Source organism: Dipodomys merriami, unplaced genomic scaffold (assembly GCF_024711535.1).
Source record: "Dipodomys merriami isolate MVZ:Mamm:240054 unplaced genomic scaffold, mDipMer1.0.p SCAF_59, whole genome shotgun sequence".
Lineage (NCBI taxonomy): Eukaryota > Metazoa > Chordata > Mammalia > Rodentia > Heteromyidae > Dipodomys > Dipodomys merriami.
In genome coordinates this window covers 4,900,013-4,918,940 of record NW_027206168.1, presented here as the reverse complement: position 1 = coordinate 4,918,940, position 18,928 = coordinate 4,900,013, and the positions used below count along the sequence as shown (strand labels likewise).

General features: G+C 40.8%; 1 protein-coding gene across 1 annotated transcript; it reads left to right on the top strand.

Moving 5' to 3' along the window:
* Nucleotides 1–310: 310 nt before the first annotated feature.
* Nucleotides 311–16,092, top strand: Derl2 (derlin 2). Its single transcript, XM_070001700.1, has 7 exons — nt 311–421; nt 1,967–2,032; nt 4,755–4,828; nt 6,271–6,364; nt 7,639–7,834; nt 8,147–8,237; nt 15,587–16,092. The coding sequence occupies exons 1-7, from the start codon at nt 329–331 to the stop codon at nt 15,690–15,692; spliced, it is 720 nt and encodes a 239-aa protein (XP_069857801.1). The 5' UTR covers nt 311–328; the 3' UTR covers nt 15,693–16,092.
* The last annotated feature ends 2,836 nt before the right edge of the window (nt 16,093–18,928 follow it).

Here is an 18,928-nt window from a genome sequence, read left to right as displayed (position 1 = left end):
TGATTGGCCGGCCGCGGGGGTGGGCCCACCTCTATCGGTGACGCAGAGGGCCCGGGGGAAAGCTCACTGTGGCCGGCAGGGATTGGCGGAAGGAACCCGTACTTTATCCCTTCTCCCTGACGTTGTTGGGCGGGGAAGAAAAACTGGGCTGCCGCGAAGTTGCAACTCGTGATTGGTGAGCGCGCGGCGCTCGGGCTGTCGCGATTGGTGGCTGGCCGACTTCGCGGCGCTGATTGGACGGCAGCAGGCAGCGGGCCGCCCCCTGGCCCAGGTATACTGGCGGAAGAGGAAGTGGGGGGGGTGGGAGGAGGCAGCCGGCGGTGGGAAGATGGCGTACCAGAGCCTCCGCCTGGAGTACCTGCAGATCCCACCGGTCAGCCGAGCGTACACCACCGCTTGCGTTCTCACTACCGCCGCTGTGGTGAGCAGTTACAGTACCCCGTTCTTATTTTCCGGGGTGGAAGTGACTGGGTCTTCAGGAAACTAGGGGTTGGGCCTCGGAGACGCCCAGAGGGTCCAGTCCCAGGGGTGGGTGGAGACTGCCTGGACTACCTCTAGGGTTCGGGATAGCTCCAGGAGTGCCAACCGGATGACCTTAGTTGTGAGCGCGGCTCTGTAGGGGGAAGGGAAGATCAATTTCTGAAATGAAATCCGGACAGATAACGGGCCAGGGCTGCGGGAGCCGCCCACCCAAAGAAACGTGTTCGAGAACTCTTGCTGCACCCAGATGGTCCAGTGGTGAGTGTGAGAGCAAGATGGGCTAAGTGAAGAAACAGGTGTTGGGAGCAAAATCTGGAAATTGGCTAGAGGGAAACACTTTAAAATAACACGATCTGTGAGTAAAGAAACTCGGGCCTCACTTATCCCTAGTGGTGGCAAGGTCTCCCATCTTTGTTATTTCAAGTAACTTGGGTTATTTCACGGGCCTAAAGTTGGTACCCTCGTAATGGGCAGATTCGTAGCAGCTGCTGCTTCTCATCTTGTATCTAAACTGTCACCACCTATCTGCCTTGATATCTTTAGGTATTGCAGCATAAGAACTTTTACATTGCTGTGTTAAGATATTGTGTGTTAAGATATTGAAGACACAAAGGATGGTACCAATTCTAAAGAATTCTTTTTTTGGCAGTCCTGGGGCTTGAACTCAGGGCCTGGGCACTGCCCCTGAGCTTTTTTTTTTTTTTTTCTCAAAGCTAGCACTGTACCACTTGGGCCACAGCGCCACTTCTGGCTTTTCCTGTTTATTTGGTATTGAGGAATCGAACCCAGGGCTTATGAATGCTAGGCAAGCACTCTATATCACTAAGCCGCATTCCCAACCCCTAGAGAATTTTTGTTGTTGTTGTTACTGTTTTGTTGTTTGTGTTTTTTTTTTTTTGCCGATCCTGGGGCTTGAACTCAGGGCCTGGGCTCTGTCCCTGAGCCCCCTCTGCACTCATTCGGTGCTTTACCACTTAAGCCACATCCCCTTTCAGCTTTTTCTGTTTATGTGGTACTAAGGAATTGAACCCTGGTCTTCATGCATGCTAGGCAAGCACTCTACACAAAGCCACATTCCTAGTTCCCTAGAGAATTCTTTACCAACCTCTTTCTATGGCCTAAGAAGAAAAGTTTCAAGGAAATTAGTTCTTTTTTTTTTTTTTTTTTTGGGTCCAGTTGTGAGGCCTGAACTCTGGGCCTGGGTGCTGTCCCTCACTTCTTCAGCTCAAGGCTAGCGCTCTACCATTTGAGCCACAACGCCACTTCCGGCTTTTTTTTCTTTTTGCTTATGTGGTGCTGAGGGATGGAAGCCAGGACCTCAGGCATGCAAGGCAAGCGCTCTACCACTGAGCCACCTTCCCAGCCCTCAAGGAAATTAGTTCTAAGTGACAGAGTTGGGAATTAGTAGACCTACTAATCCTGTACTGTAATGCTGAAATTTTGTCTTTTAATTGATCCGCTTAAAGAAGGTGTTTTTCTATTTCAGCAGTTGGAATTGATCACACCTTTTCAGTTGTACTTCAATCCTGAATTAATTTTTAAACACTTTCAAGTAAGTAGTCAGTGGCAATTATGGTTTTTTCCCCCCATGTCTTTTTCTTACTGCTTGGTACCAAATTCTCCAGTATTCTAACTCCTAAAAAACCCAGTGGGAACCTTCAATTATATTGAGCTGCAGAGTGGTGAGTCTGAAGTTTGCTTAGCTTCAGAATCATTTCCAGAACTTGTAAGAGTTTCTTAAGCTCGCTATCATGTATCAAATCAGAATTGCTAAGGGTAGGAATTTAAAACTCATAAAGTTCTCTACAAAAAAAGATGTTTAGTTCCTATATTTGAGTATCACTAGCTCCATGTGGCTTTAATCCCAGCACATGCAGAAGGTTCAAAAGTTTGAGATTAGCCTTGCCTACTTAGTATGACACTATCTGAAAAATAAAAACTAAACAATAAAAAATAGAATTATTGAGGCTGGTAAGAAGACTGACCAGCTAGCTTCCCTAGGGAAGGGCTCACAGTTAGACCTTATTTGTGACTAATCATCATGGCTGAGTTTAATAAACTCAATTGAGACAATACTTTTAAATTGATCCATCATCTTTCTTGGAGAGCAGATTATACTTGCACAAGTCTGAATGATCAATAACTGAAACAAAATGCTGGTTATTAGATTATATACTATCAGATACTTTTTCAGTGATGAAAATTCTAAGAAGGCATAGTTACACCAAGTGAAGGAGAGACTGAGAAAGCCAATATTCTTTCCCTACACATGCTGTTTTCTCTGTCTCAAATGTATTATATTCACTTTATGCCCTCTGAATTCTAGCTTGCCTTTCAAGATGTAGTTTTATGTGACCTTGGATTCATAGTCTGTTGTTTAAGAGCATCTCTTATCCTTATTGCAGTTTTTCATGTTCTCTCCTTACTAGAGTGAGGATTACGCTTGGATGCAGTGAATATGTAGCTGTTCCTATTTTAATAGTTACCAGTTCTGTGGAAATTAATGTCCCACGAAGAAATCTTCTGGTCTCTCTGGTCATAGCCTCCTCCCTTTAGCATGCTTGCTGTGCTTCCAGAGGACTTGCTTGGATTGACTTTGCCTGAGGTTAAATGCATATGAATTTGGATTTAGCATCTAGATTTACCTCTGTGTCCACCCACTAGCTGCATGTCCTCCAGCAATCTATTTTAAAGTTACCTAACTCTTCTATCCCACTAGTTGCACGTCCTCCAGCAATCTATTTTAAAGTTACCTAACTCTTCTATTTTCCTTATCTGTGAACTGGCTTGCCTCCTGACTTTAGTAAGGTCCTGTGATCCCAGCACTCAGTTGCTAAGGCAGTAGTTAACAAGTTTGAGGCCAGTTTGTGCTAGGTCTCAAAAACACTAGACAAGATCAGATGAAAGAGCAGGCAAACTAAGCACTTGAAAATGTTAAAGGCTCTGCCTTTTGGGAAGGATGATTATGCTGAGCATGAATGGATTGAGTAGGTATAAGAATATGTCAGGGGCTGGGAAGGTGGCTCAGTGGTAGAGCGCTTGCCTTGCATGCATGAGGCCCTGGGTTCAATTCCTCAGCACCCCATAAGCAAAAAGAAAAAAGCCGGAAGTGGCGCTGTGGCTCAAGTGGTAGAGCGCTAGCCTTGAGTGAAGAGCTGAGGGATAGCGCCCAAACCCAGAGTTCAAGCCCCATGACCAACAAAAAAAAAAGTGTGTGTCAGGATTTCCAGTATGAAACTAAATGTCCTTATGTCTCCTAATTAGATTTAGAGTGTTAGTTCTTTTTTTTTTTTTTTTTGTTGGTCGTGGGGCTTGAACTCTGGGCCTGGGCGCTGTCCCTCAGCTCTTCAGCTCAAGGCGAGCGCTCTACCACTTGAGCTACAGGGCCACTTCCAGTTTTCTGGTGGTTTATTGGAGATAGGAGTCTCACGGTCTCTCCTGCCCGGGCTGGCTTTGAACCGCGATCCTCAGATCTCAGCCTCCTGAGTAGCTAGGATTACAGGCGTGAGCCACCAGCGCCCGGCTAGAGTGTTAGTTCTTGTAGGGAATTGATTGTGTGTTCTGACTACAACTTAATTTTTTATCCTTCTGAATATTTCTGTGTAATGTAGAAAAATCTCTTGGCAATTACACATATGAGGTCCCTGGAATTATATGAGCTCTTTGTTAGCTTATGATAGTCCCCAGAGGAAAGCACTCTGTGTTCTGCAAATTAATCTGATTTTTCCTTTAAACTTTTCCCATAATTTGCTCAAATATATGGGATGAATTATTTTATTTATTTATTTATCTATCTATCTATCTTTGCCGGTTGTGGAGCCTGAACTCTGGGCCTGGGCACTGTCCCTCAGCTCTTCAGCTCAAGGCAAGCACTCTACCACTTAAGCCACAATGCCACTTCTGGCTTTTTCAGCTTATGTGGTGCTGAGGAATGGAACCCAGGGCCTCATGCATGCAAGGCAAGCACTCTTACCACTGAGTCACATTCCTAACGTGTGTGTGTGTGTGTGTGTGTGTGTGTGTGTGTGTGTGTGTGTGTGTGTGCAAATTTTCTAGAAACTTCACATTTTAGTCTTCCAGTCTTTCAACTAGAAGCAGCCGAGACAGAGTTCCAGTATCAGATTGTGTGTTTTAGGTTCCAACAGAACATCCATCACCCTGTCTATGGCCTTTGAACCATTATTGTCATGGTATGTCTTTTGTCTTAATGTGAAAGTATTTACTAGTAACATATTTTACTTAATCCATTTTCTCTTAATTTCTTCTCTCTATAGATATGGAGGTTAATCACCAATTTCTTATTTTTTGGGCCAGTTGGATTCAATTTTTTATTTAACATGATTTTCCTGTATCCTTTATTAAGTGGGTTTCAACATCAAAACCTTAGGTTCACTTAAGAAACACAGTAAGTGAAACTACTGATCTTGTTTACTTTTATATACCATTGTAACTATAACTTTGTACATAGAAAAGTGGATCAGCCTAGTAATGTTTTGAATTGTTACCAACTATATTGCTAGGGTCTAATTTGTGAGAAGATGTCATTACTGGGTTTTTTTGTTGTTTGTCAGTAGTGGGTTTGAACTCTGGGCTTGGATGCTGGGCCTGAGCTCTTCAGCTCAAAGCAAGTATCCTACCACTTGAGCCACTTCCAGTATTCTGGTGGTTAATTGGAGATAAGAGTCTCAGGACTTTCCTGCCTGGGCTGGCTTTGAACAGCAATCCTCAGATCTCAGCTTCCTGAGTAGCTAGGATTACAGGTACGAGCCACCTGTGCCTGGCTTCATTACTGTTCTTAAGTTGCTTACAGATCTAATCAAGAGGAAAGATGTGATTTAATGACCAAAATGTTGCTGAGGGTTTGGGAATGGTTCTTAAGAAACTTGAGATCTCTCATGCTGGTTCTGTTGGCTGAAAAGAAGTACCATACTGCCTGCCAGGCTTGCCCTGTTTTCAGTTTTTGAAAGATGGGAAGAGCTGTGCTCTGGAAAGGTGGTAATTAGGACCCCTGAGCTGGGCATTTGTTCCCACCTTCTGGATAAGAGGGGAGTTGCAGTTCTGCTCATCTGCAGTGGGCAGAGGACCATTGGGTGCTGGGATTCCTGCTCCAGCATGAACACCCTTGTCTGCTGCTAAACTTCATTTTGGTAAGTTTCTTAGTTTTTTTCATTACAACACAACCTTATTGACAAGTACAGATAAGGGTACTCATCGAAGTTTGAAAAGATAGCTGATCACCCTAAGATGGGATGGAGTAGTAAAGGTGGGGCAGATTAAGGTGTGGTTGAGCTTAGAGAAGACAGTTCTACAAATTTGAGAAAAGGTTTTATTGGAGACATGTTGATACCGCATCTGAATTAGTTCCCCAGCTAAGTCTTGGTACTCTTGGTTTGCCTTTTTTTTTAAAGGTAGCTGGGGACCAGTGCCTGTAATCCTAGCTACTCTAGAGGTTGACACGTGAGAATCACTGTTTGAAGCCAGCCAGCCTGGGCTGGGAAATCAGACTCTTACCTCCACTTAACTACCAAAAAGCCAGAAGTTGAGGAGTGGATCAAGTGGCTGAGTGTTCAGTCTTGAGCAGAAAGAGAGCTGCGGGATAGTGCCTTAGCCCTGAGTTCAAGCCCCAAGACTACTGACACCAAAAAAAGGAATATTTCCATTTAAACATTCTTACAGAAGTGAAGATTTTTGACTGTTTTACAGATAATGGATCCAAATATAATTAAGTGCTGAATTTAAAATTTTACTTCCTGTTTGTGTGTGTGACATTTTCTTAACTTGGAACTTAAGATATCGTTACTGTCGTATGCTAGAAGAAGGTTCTTTCCGAGGTCGGACTGCAGACTTTGTATTTATGTTCCTTTTTGGTGGATTCTTAATGACTGTATCCTTCAACAAGTAGAACATAGGAAAATATTAGTGAACATCCTGTCTCTTCTGAAAGCTATATACTTATCTCCCATGTTTCACTGAATTCTGAATGGGTCAAGTCTAGATTTTCAGCTTCAGGGCATTAGCAATTATTTTACAGCACAATTTCTGCAATAGCTTACCAAGCTTACATTTTGTACAGGATGCTTTTACTACTGTGAGCAAAGCAGAGGAACATTTAACCCAGGTGGGTTACTGTGAAGTATCCTGGTTATATCATTGCTGAAGGATATACTTCACCTTCTACTTCACCTTCTTTTTTTTTTTTTTTTTTTTGGTCCGGTCGTGGGGCCTGTACTCTGGGCCTGGGCGCTGTCCCTCAGCTCTTCAGCTCAAGGCTAGCACTCTACCACTTGAGCCATAGCGCCACTTCCGGCTTTTTTCTTTTTGCTTATGTGGTGCTGAGGAATCGAACCCAGGGTCTCAGGCATGCAAGACAAGCGCTCTACCACTGAGCCACCTTCACAGCCCCCTTTTCTTTTCTTTTCTTTTTTTTGGCTATGTTGGGGTTACAACCCTGGACCTGGTATATGCTAGATAAGTGATCTACCACCGAGCTACATATCCAGCCTTTTCACTTTTAAAGTAAGTTGCCAAACTTCTATTTCGTCATTATCAAATCTGTTTAAAAAAAAAAAAAATGGGCCCTGTGGCACATGCCTTTAATTTTAGCTACTGTGGAGGCTGAGATTTGAGGATTATAGTGTGAAGTTCAAAGTTCAAATCCAATTCTGAGCAAAAAAAAGTCTGTGATACTGTTATCTCCAATTAACTAGCAAAATAAATAAATAAAAAGCTAAGAGTGAAGGTGAGGCTCAAGTAGTAGAGTGTCAGTTTTGAGTGAGAAAGTGGATGAGAGTGCCAGCTCTTGAGTTCAAGCCCCAATACTGGCACACACAACACACACACAAAAACTAATAGGGTTATTTATTAAAAGAAATGAATTTTGGTCAAGTGCTGGTGGCTCACACCTCTAATCCTAGGTACTCAGGCCTGAGATCTGAGGCTTGCCATTCATAGGTTAAAGTAGATATAGTCCAGAAGATTAATCCCAAGCCCAATTTTGCCTAGTTGCTCTGGGTACTTATTCTGTCTTTCTCCTATTCCCAAAATGTAGCTACTTGATTTTTCCAATTCAAATTTTAGTTGTAATACAATATTTAGTTGCCTTGTTGAGCCTTCCTTATACATGTTTATGTTGATATTTTCCTTAATGCTGTGTGCTAGCTTTTTGGTTTATTTGTGAGCTTAGTTTTTTTAGGTCAGGCCTTTACAATAATGCTGGTTTATGTGTGGAGCAGAAGGAACCCGTATGTCCGTATGAACTTTTTTGGCCTTCTCAACTTCCAGGCCCCCTTTCTGCCCTGGGTGCTCATGGGGTTCTCCTTGTTATTGGGGAACTCAATCATTGTGGACCTCTTGGGTAAGAGTCTTATCACTACTTTGGTTACTAATTCATCTGTAAATGTACTTCATTTTTTTTTTATATTAATTCTGTCTGGCCTTTATGTGTAATGTAAGATTATTTGACGTTTGTGTATCAAGGACTATAATTTTACTTTAATATAAGTATCTTAATGTTTAAAATATTACAATTTTTTATATGAGTATACCTATGAATATGAGATGAAACATTTTAAATGATTACACTAACATTTAAAAAATGCTCTATGTTAGACGGTTCACATGCAGTAAAACATTAGTCCTCTCATCCTTTGTTTCTGATTGACTCTAGGTATTGCAGTTGGACACATATATTTTTTCTTGGAAGATGTATTTCCCAACCAACCTGGTGGAATAAGAATTCTCAAAACACCATCTATTTTGTAAGTGTTTAACCCCATGTTTTGTCTTATTTGTAGACAAACAAGGACAGAATGCATAATCAGGGTTTTCTTGGGGCTCCCATCATTTTTGGTACACATAATTCAGATCAGTAAATATTTGCAGATTGAGTAATCTAGCTGCAGCTGAAGAGTACTTGGATTGGCTAGAGGCAGACAGTGCCAGCATCACAGCTCAGGATATCATAGGGGTTACTTGGTAATTATTGTCTCAAATGCCTACTAGAACTTCCTATTCTAGAGAGTTGACTGCAGGTTTTATGAAAGCTGTTGTCCAAGTTTAGAGAGGTAAGATAGCAAAATGGACAACATGGATGAGGAAAGCTTTCTGATGGTGGGATTTCTGACCTGCAAAGCAGGTGGTCAAGGTAAGCAATAAAATTGAATAAGAAATAGCTTTGGGTTGGAAACCAGATGTGGCTGCTGCAGTGACTAGTATGGTTGTAAGCAAGTACCAACTCCTTGTTTGTAGTTTAGTTCCTTGAATAGAGCTTTTCTGAGACCTCTTTGTGCTCCAGAATTTTGTGTTCTCAGAAAGTACTACATGAAAAATGGCTCAATTGAGGGAGAAAAATAAAGTTGTTATACAATATTTGTGGTAGAATAGTTAAGCAAAAAAGAGAAAGTAACTGGACATACATGCCAGTGTTTTGAGACTGCAATAGGGTTGAGAATTTAATGCCAGCCTGAGAAACATACCAAGACTTCATCTCTTGTCCGGCTATTTTTATTTTTTATTTTTATTTTTATTTTGTTAGTCATGGAGCCTGAACTCTGGTCCTGGACGCTGTCCTTCAGCTCTTCAGCTCAAGGCTAGCGCTCTACCACATGAGCCACAACGCCACTTTCATCTTTTTTTCTGCTTATGTGGTGCTGAGGAATTGAACCCAGGGCCTCATGCATGCAAGGCAAGCACTCTACCACTGAGCCACCTTCCCAGCCCAAGACCATCTCAAAAAATATTTTTTAATTAAAAACATGTGGAAAGGAAAATAGAAAGATATTTATAATCCCATTACTTAGACATATTAGAAAATAACTTCATTCACGTTTTTTGTTTTTTTCCCTATTTCTTTTTTTTTGCCAATCCTGGGGTTTGAATTCAGTGTCTGGGTGCTGAGCCTCTTTGTGTCCAAAGCTAGCGCTGTACCACTTGAGCCTCAGTGCCACCCACTTCTGGCTTTTTCTGTGTAGTTTATTGGAGGTTCAAAGCCAGCTCTGGCAGGAAAGTCTGTGAGACTTTCTCCAATTATCTCCTATCTCCAATTATCCACCAGAAAACCAGAAGTGGTTCAAGTGATAAAGAGTGCTCACTAGCTGAAGAGCTCAGGGACACCCCAAGCCAAGTTCAAGCCCCATGACCGGAAAAAAAAAAAAAGAACTTTATGTACTATAATTTTGCTTTAAATTGCAAAGGATCAATTTCAGACCCAGTTGTTGTCTTTGGTGTTTGTGTTTCTTCAGTCTTTCTCTCTCTCTCTCTCTCTCTCTCTCTCTCTCTCTCTCTCTCTCTCTCTCTCTCTCTCTCTCTCTCTCTCTCTCTCTCTCTCTCTTTTTTTTTTTGCCAAACCTGGGGCTTGAATTCAGCCTGGGCACTGTCCCTGAGCCTGTCTGTGCTCAAGGCTAGCACTCTACTACTTGAGTCACAGCTTTTTTTGTTTGTTTGTTTGTTTTTTTGGGTCTGGTCGTGGGGCCTGAACTCTGGGCCTGGGTGCTGTCCCTTAGCTCTTCAGCTCAAGGCTAGCGCTCTACCACTTGAGCCACAGCGCCACTTCCAGCTTTTTTCTTTTTGCGTATGTGGTGCTGAGGAATCGAACCCAGGGCCTCTGGCATGCAAGGCAAGTGCTCTACCACTGAGCCACCTTCCCAGCCCACAGCTTTTTTTGTTTATGTGGTGCTGAGAAATTGAACCCAGGGCCTCAAGCATGCGAGGCAAGCACTCTGCCATTGAGCTACATTCCCAGCCCCTCTTCAAAAAGTCTTCTTCTTTAGAACAGTTCCTTATTCTCTCCTTGGCTTTTATGATATGAACATTTTTAGGATTGTAGACACATTTTGTTAAATGCCTCTCTGTTTGGGTTTATCTAATGTTCCCTCATGTCTTTAGAGGCAGTAATGTCAGGGAAATGATTCTCTGAATCAATTATTCTCGCGGAAGTTGTCAGATTGGTGGTTAATCATTAAAGGTTTAGGTGTCTGCCAGGCTTCTCCACTTTGCTTATTTGTGGTGAAGTATTTTGTGGGAAGGTATTTTCAAACTATACTCTTCCCTTATCACATTTTAGTTCATTTCTCCATACTTGTATGAATTCATGGCTTTATGTTTATTCTTGGATTATAATCCCTAATTATCTTGTGTTTTGAGGTTTTGTTGTCCTAGATTTGGCTTTTAAGTCCTTTCAGCATGTCCCTGTCATCAACATTTTTTAAGCAATTTATAACTTTCTAGTCCAGTGAGATATCCCAGGTTCTACTTGACCTAGTCCTAGAGTCAGCTATTTCTTGAAGGAGCTTTGGTTCTGTTTTAGTACAGAAATAAATTTAGAAGTCAAATTTGAGTACTAATTATGGTCGTTGCTATTGGAGTGTTACTGTTCCTATATGTTAGTGAACAGAGTAATGGAATTACATTGTTTAGAGGGATGTTTACTCACACATTCCGTTCCTTTTTTTGTGTGTGTGTGTGTGTGTGGTTTGGTTTGGTTTTCTGGTTCTGTGACTTGAACTTAGGGCCTAGGGGCTATCTCTGAGCTAATACTCTACCACTTGACTTAGCTCCACTTCCAGCTTTTTGTTTACTTGGAGACAAGAGTCTCATGGATTTTCCTACCTGGGCTGGCTTCTAACTGCAATCCTCAAATCTAAGTAGATAGAATTTTAGGTATGAACCATTGGCACTCACCTTAAATCTGCGTGCGTGCGTGTGTGTGTGTGTGTGTGTGTGTGTGTGTGTGTACACACATATTACCAGTTCTTATAAAAACCCAACACAGTTCATTCGATATTTTATCCTCTATATGTTTTTCTCTAATGTTTTACTATGAAATTTTCCACATAGAGTAAATAAAAAGTACACAAAAAGTTATACGGGGCACATGAATTCCCCACTACATAAATTCTACAGTGAATATTTTATGGTTTCTGTCCATATATCCAGCTTCCCAATCCAGTATACTTAGTTTCCTGAATACTTTGGCAAGTTTATCATTAGCCATAGCTCATATTTATTCATATAATAAAATATACGAATTCTAAGTACATTAATGCATACAGTTTTGTAACCCAAACTATCAAAATGAAGATTACCATCAACCAAAAGCTTCCCTAATGTCCCTTCTGTCATTCTTTGCCACTATGTTTAAGAAACACACTATTTTGGTTTTATTCCTCCATGGATTAGTTTATTTTTTGTTTTTGTGTCTTATGATGGTCCTGGTACTTGAACCAGGGCACAGTCCCTGAACTACTTCACAGCTAACACTACCACTTTTAGCTATTTTTAGTGGTTTATTGGAGATAAGAGTCTTAGACTTTCCTACTGTTTTCAAACTGAGATCTTTAGATCTCAGCCTCTTCAGCAGCTGGGATTGCAGGAATGATTCATCAATTTCCGGCTTTTTTTGTGTGTGTACCAGTTAAATTATGCCACTTGAATTCATGGGGAGCTCTTGCTCAACTGGTGTTCATAGCTGGTTTTCTACTACTTCAGTCAGGCCTTCAGTCTTACCATTTTGCTGGCTAATTGAAGACAGAATCTCTAGGACTCTCTAGGACTTTTCTGCCCAGGCTAACTTTGATTAGTTTTATATATTGTACATTTTCATGAGTGGAATCATGTAGAACACAGTTGCTCTTTTGTGTGTCATCTTTGATTCAACATGTTTTTTAAGTTGATCAGTGATGGTAGGCCTATCAGTTATTTGTTTCTTTTTATTACTGGGTAGTATTCTGTTGTAGGAATAGAGCATCTCTACCCTGATTCTTACGATCATTAATATGCTGTTTACCCTCTTTTATAACCAGACTCTTATTGTTTTATCCACCTCTAGTAGTTTGTCTTTCTTCTTATGGGTCCATAAATTCCCCAAGTCAGTATGCATTCTTTTCTGACTGATCAGGCCATCTCTGTATGCATCACCCATTTGGGCTTTTGACTCTGTTCTATTAGCCTGCTTCTCCCAGCTTCTTTCTGTTCTTGGATCACTTTGGCTTCTCTCCCCACGTGGACATTTTCATTGTTCTGCTCAACCTGGTGATGTAGAAATGATTCAAATTTGTTTGGGTTTTTTGTTTTTTGTTTTTTTGGGTCTGGTCGTGGGGCCTGAACTCTGGGCCTGGGCGCTGTCCCTCAGCTCTTCAGCTCAAGGCTAGAGCTCTACCACTTGAGCCACAGCGCCACTTCCGGCTTTTTTCTTTACCACTGAGCCACCTTCCCAGCCCTGTATTTTTAAGTTTAGCAAGGATTTCTTTAGCAAATCAGAGTAAAGTAGGGAGAAATAGAGAAGGTAGATAAGAGCAGAGAAGCTTTGCAGTGTCTGTTTTAAGTATACTTTTATTACTGTGGATAGAACAAACATTTTTACATTCATTAATAACAGTGCTTTGCTGTTTCTTCTTGGCTTTTGCTTGGTTTTGTTGTTGTTACACTTCTTCTTTTCCTTCCTCCTCCTCTTCTTCCTCCTTCTCCTCCTTCTTATTCTTCCTATTCTTCCTAGTCGTGGGGCTTGAACTCAGGGCCTGTGCAATCCTTGAGCTTCTTTTGCTCAAGGCTAGCACTCTACCACTTGAGCCACAGCGCCACTTCTGGCTTTTTCTGTTTATGTGATATTGAGGAATCAAACCCAGGGCTTTCATGCATGCTAGTCAATCATTATACCACTAAGCCACATTCCCAGCCTCTATTGTTACATTTTTTTTCTTTTCTTTTTTTCCCCCCCAGTGTGGGGCTTGAACTCAGGCTCTGAGTGCTGTCCCTGAGCCTCTGTGCTCAAGACTAGCACTCTACCTCATAAGTCACAGTTCCGGCTTCCCTATTGTTACATTTCTAATCTTCTCAGCTCTAGGCAAGTATCATTAGACACATGAGCTGCTTTATGGTTTATTTTTTACTGCAACTTTGAATCAATATATATAATGGCATTTAAAAAGTCTTTTGGAAACTGGGTGCTGGTGGCTCACTCCTGTAATCAGCTACTCAGGAGGCTGAGATCTGAGGATCCTGGTTTAAAGCCAGCAAGGGCAAGAAAGTCTGTGAGACTCTTCAATTAACCATGAGAATACTGGAAGTGGTGCTGTTGGCTCAAGTGGTTGAACGCTAGCCTTGAGCTGAAGAGCTGAGGGACAGTGCCCAGGCCCAGAGTTTGAGCCCCAGTACCAACAAAAACAAAAATGAATAAAGTCTTTTGGATATTTACTATCTCTTCCTATGTCCTGCAGTAGTTTTTGTTTTTTTTTTTTAAACACCTGTGATATTTTTTAAAATCTTAATTATGCTGTCTAACAGTTTATCTTCTTTGTCCCTACCCCTTTTATGTGCCAGTCCTGGGACTTGAATTCAGGACCAGGGTGGGCATTGTCCCTGTAATTTTTGTTCAAGGCTAGTGCCCTACCACTCACGCCACAGTCCTGCTTCTTGCTTTTTGCTGGTTAAGTGGAGATGAGTCTCAGGGGTTTCCCTGCCTGGCTTAACTTTCAACCATCTTAAGTCCCTAGCCTCCTGAGTATCTGGTATTGTAGACATGAGCCACTGGCACTGGGAAGCCCCTTTTAAATGCACAATTCAGTGGTATTAAGTACATTCATCTGATTGTGGTGTTACCATTGCCACCTTCCATAGAACTCTATCTTGCAAACCTAAAACTCTATGCACACAAAAACCTCCTATTCTCCGGTCCCAGCAGCCTCCATTCTATTTCTGACTCCATGACTTTGAGCACTCTAGCACTCACATGAGATACCTCATATAAGGAAAGACCTATTGATTTATTTACTTATTTATTTGGCCAGTCCTGGGACTGCCTGATGTGGTGTTTGTTTTTGTTTTGCTGTTGCTTTGTTTTGTTTGTGGTTTTGTTTTGTTTCTGCTGGTGGATTTTCCTGCCAGAGTTTGCTTTGAACTCCTATCCTCATATCTCAGCCTCCAAAGGAGGTAGGATTACAGGTATAAGCCACTAGCACCCAGCATGAGAGTCAGTTTTGACTGTTTTGTTTCATGTAGCATAATGTTCCTGAGGTTTGTGCATGTGATAGCAATGTGCCAGAATATCCTATGTGTATTCATACATGTGTTTGTGCACACCAGGAAATGAAACAAGGGCTCTATATAACTAAGCACAAGCTCTACCACTATGCTTTGCCCCCAGTTCTTTCCCTTTTTAAGGCTGATTTCGTGTGTGTGTGTGTGTGTGTGTGTGTGCACATCTGTCTGTCTCTGCTCTTTCTTCATCTATTAATGAACAGTTGGGGTGATAACTTTCCTTATAAGGGGACATGATGATAGATGCTAAAAAAGCAAAAGGAATGTAGCCTAACTTTTGGAATGTAACCTAATTATGTATTATTGAAAAATAAGACATTTACAAAAAATAACTGAGGATTTAGAATATTTTACCCAGTATTTCCATTCTTTACAATTACATGAATTATATGTGTGTGGTGTTATTGGGACTTGAACTTAGAACCTTTCTCTCTTGCTCTTGGCTGGTGCTTTACCATTCTAACCATGCTTCAGTTAATTAGAGATGGAGTTTCAAGGACTTTTTCTACTTGATCTGGCCTTGGAACCAAGATCCTCAAATCTGAGCCTCCTAAGTAGCTAGGATTAAAGATGTGAGCCACCAGCATCCAGTCATATATTGATTTTTTTTTTTTTTTTTGGGCGGGAGTGGTAATGTGGAACCCATTTTTGGGCTTGAACTTGGGCTCGAACAGTGCCCTGGGGCACTGTCCCTGATAGTTATTTTGCTCAAGGCTAGGACTCTACCACCATTCTACAGCTCCACTTCAATATTTGATGGTTAATAGGAGATAAAAAGTCTCATGGACTTTTCCGCCCAGTCTGGCTTTGAACTGCAGTCCTCTTAGCCTCCTAAGTAGCTAGGATTACAGGTGTGAGCCATGGGTGCCTTGCCCATGTATTGCTTTTGTGGAGAAAATTGATAAAGGAAATAAAGTAACTTAAATAATCCTGGGTACCTTCAACATACCATAACTAATGGCGGGCAGACATAATGCTTGTCAATTAGTGAAACCCTGTGGGAATAAAATGGACTTGTAGTACTTTCAGACCTAAGCAAACTCTGATAAAATGATATCTGTGCCCTGTCTTTTAGGAGGACTATTTTTGATACTCCAGATGATGATCCAAATTACAATCCACTACCTGAAGATAGGCCAGGAGGCTTCGCCTGGGGTGAGGGCCAGCGCCTCGGAGGTTAAAGCAGCAACGTGCCATTAATGAGACCCAGCTGAGAAGGACTCAGTGAAATACTCATTGGGATTCTCTTATCCTTTGTTGCAAAAGTGTGGACACTTTTGTCAGCTCGACAGATTTTAACTCCAGAAGCACTTTATGAAGTGGTACACTGACTATTCCAGAAGACATTTCCAGCAGTTTGCCATTGGTTCTTTACTGGTACTGAAAGTGTAATCTCTTGGAGCCAAAAAACTGGAGAAACATACCCTGCCGCCTCTAACAAGTACATAAGTACTTGAATTCTATGGCATAAGGCAGGGCTTTTTCTTCCTCTTCTTCTTTGACTGATGAGGCCATGGTGTAAATGGAAGTTTCGGAGAGGATAAAATAAAACTAATTCCATCTCTCTCTCACTGTATTAAAGCTTTTGTGTGTGATCTTTTAAATTATGATATTGTAGTCTAGCTCTCCTGCAAAGGTCTGAGCCCAGAGCAGTTTATATGCCTGTTCTTCCTGTATCTTCACACTCTTCAGCTGGATTTTGTTTTAAGATTGGGAATATGTGGCTGTTATGTTGTGGCTGTGGTCATCTTACTAATTCATAGTGCCAGCTTCAGTAGGAAGAAGATTGATTTTTGTCATTCAGGTAGCTTGTTCTCCATGTTGGAATTGCAAAACTTTGGTTGTCAGACCATAAGGTAAAAAAGAGAATGAGAGCAGTTCTTGTAGCAGCAGAAATTCAACTATATGCAAAAAACTGATGCCACACATTTGCCTGCATTGCTCCATTAAGGATATCCAGTGAAAATAGAAACATTTTGGGAAAACTTGAGGAAGGTGAATCAGTAGCAGGCATGTGTTCCTCCTGGGGCTTTGGCTAGCTAACCTTTGTCATTTGCTGCATGAAAAGCTGAAAATTTTTTCTGGGCCAACTCCTTGCTCTTCCAAATCTGATAGAAATTAGGGTTCACAGAAGTAGGCACTAAATGCCTATGGCTCAGTAAATACTCATCCAAATAGTCTTCCCTAGGTCTTAGTGGTTTTACATTCACACTGCTTAGTCAGAACCCAGAAGGGTAAAAAGCACCCCAGGGAAGAAATGATCTAGGATGGTTTTTATAAACAGCCTGTAGACACAGACTTTTTCTGAAACTGGGTTGTCTTTATTCTTTCTTGGTTCACAGACAGTATCTTTCCAGAGGCAAAGATTGACAAAGGTTTAGATTAGCTATAATACACATCTTTAGGTGGGAGTTTTCAGATTGTTTTTGAAGTGAAAAGTATTTTGTCTAAATGGAATATGCATAAGTAATGGAATTTAGTAGACATAATTTACATGTAAGTGTTTGAATATGATGATTATTGCAATTTTATGGAACTTGGGTCATGAAACTGATTTTTCCTAAGCAGTTAAAAAATCATTATAGAGCTTAAATGCCAATCTTAGGTTGTATAATCCTTATGGGATTTGTAAATCTGATGTGTTGTTTTTAAGAAAATTTTATCAGTGACTTCTAGGAATTTTTACAAATTGTTTGCTTTTGAGCAAATAAGTTTTCTAGTTTCATTTGTTCTTCCTGAGTTAATTTTAGGTTAACCATTTAAAAGGATTTTTTTGTGGTAAAGTTTTATTCTTTTACTGTGTTCATTTAAGTAGGAAATTTCTATACATATTAAAAGTTGGGTAAAAAAAGAAACACATTCTGAATGTACAGCCTAGCAAGGGGGGATGGGAGTGGGTAACAACTGGTCCACGGCCTGTGGAAGGCTGGAGAAATCAATCATTCAGTATATGATGGGACAGACACGCCTCTTAATGCCTCTTTTTAGCTGTCCTCACCCATCTGCCGAGACTGATAATTTTATATGGCCCATGAATGATGTTATAAATATCCAAATGGCCCTTGGCAAAAAACAAAAACAAAAAAACAAACCCAGCTGTCAACTGTAGGTTTCTCTGAATTTATAGGATGTAAGTTACTAGTGACAGGATTCCAGACCGTGCTATTACACTGTGTTCTAGGCAGTGGTGGGTTTCATCACTGACCTCTTATTTGGGCCTGCCCCATAACCACATTGCTTGTCCTGTGTTGCTTTACAGGGTCCAGTGCTTACCTGGACCTAAGGAAAATCCTACTTCTTTCACAACTTACTTCTTGATCATGATTCTTCCAGAATATATTTCTTTTTCATTCAACAGAAAAGATTTGTCATATGGAACTTTTGTGGCTAATTAAGCTTACATTTAATGAGAGATTCCTGGATTTCTACCAGAAATACTGAAAAGCACACCTAAGGTATAGGTTTTTGTTACAGAAATACAGTATATATGTTCATTTAAAGGTAAATGGACATGCAAACTGCATCTCCCTAGGAGATACATTTTATATACTTTTTGGTGTGTTTTTTTTCCATTATGGATTTCTATTTTTCTCTTTTATTTTTTCTGTGTCACTCTTCTCTGTGTTAATATCTTTCAAACTAGTCATGAGGCAAAACACCATGTCATGGATCTTGGTCAAGAAGCTCTTGGTCAGTCTTTAGGGTCCTCTAGAAATTAAGAAATAGTAAAATTATCACTGTGTGGTCTAACCAACTTCCTAGAATGCCATGCCTCCTGTTAGTGTTTTATGTTGTGGCTTTTGATAGGTGAGTTCATCTGGGTTAGCCAAGAGCCTGTCATTATTTTCAGTATTCATCAGAATGCCCTTAAGCTACTTACATAATTTATGAGTTTCCATCAAAGCTAATGATCAAGTAACTCCTCAGAAATCCATGCTTCTTAGTAATCCCCTAAACCAAATGCATACCTGTTGTCTTCCTCTGAACCTTACTTCTAACAGGGATCTCAGTTTAAGTCTCATCAAGGCCTGATCAGTTCCTGATACCACAAGAAAACTTCATTCTAAGGCCTATTTATTGCCTTTAAAAAAAATCCTTATGAAACTTCAAATTTGTACCACATCTTCTTATACAAAATTATATATTGTACTGTTCTAGCTGCTACATGTATATTAGTTTTGTCTCCCTCATAAGAATGTAAGCTCCTTAAGGGCAGGGACCATGTCTTAATTTTTGTATCCACCACAGTGCCTAGCACAGTGCTTGGCACATGGGTGCTGAATAAATACTTTGTTTATTGATCAACAAACTATCTGGTATTTTTAATTATAAAGGAATCAATATGTATGTGTACAAACGATATTTAGTTGTGAGCTTCATGACTGTTTCTGGAAGCCAGAGTTGCACCTGAACATGA

Bases quoted from the DNA above. Each gene is read 5' to 3' on its own strand.
- Derl2 (XM_070001700.1), top strand. From the start codon at position 329: ATGGCGTACCAGAGCCTCCGCCTGGAGTACCTGCAGATCCCACCGGTC. The intron at 422-1,966 runs GTGAGCAGTTAC...TTTCTATTTCAG, and splicing joins TTCTCACTACCGCCGCTGTG to CAGTTGGAATTGATCACACC. The intron at 2,033-4,754 runs GTAAGTAGTCAG...TTCTCTCTATAG, and splicing joins TAATTTTTAAACACTTTCAA to ATATGGAGGTTAATCACCAA.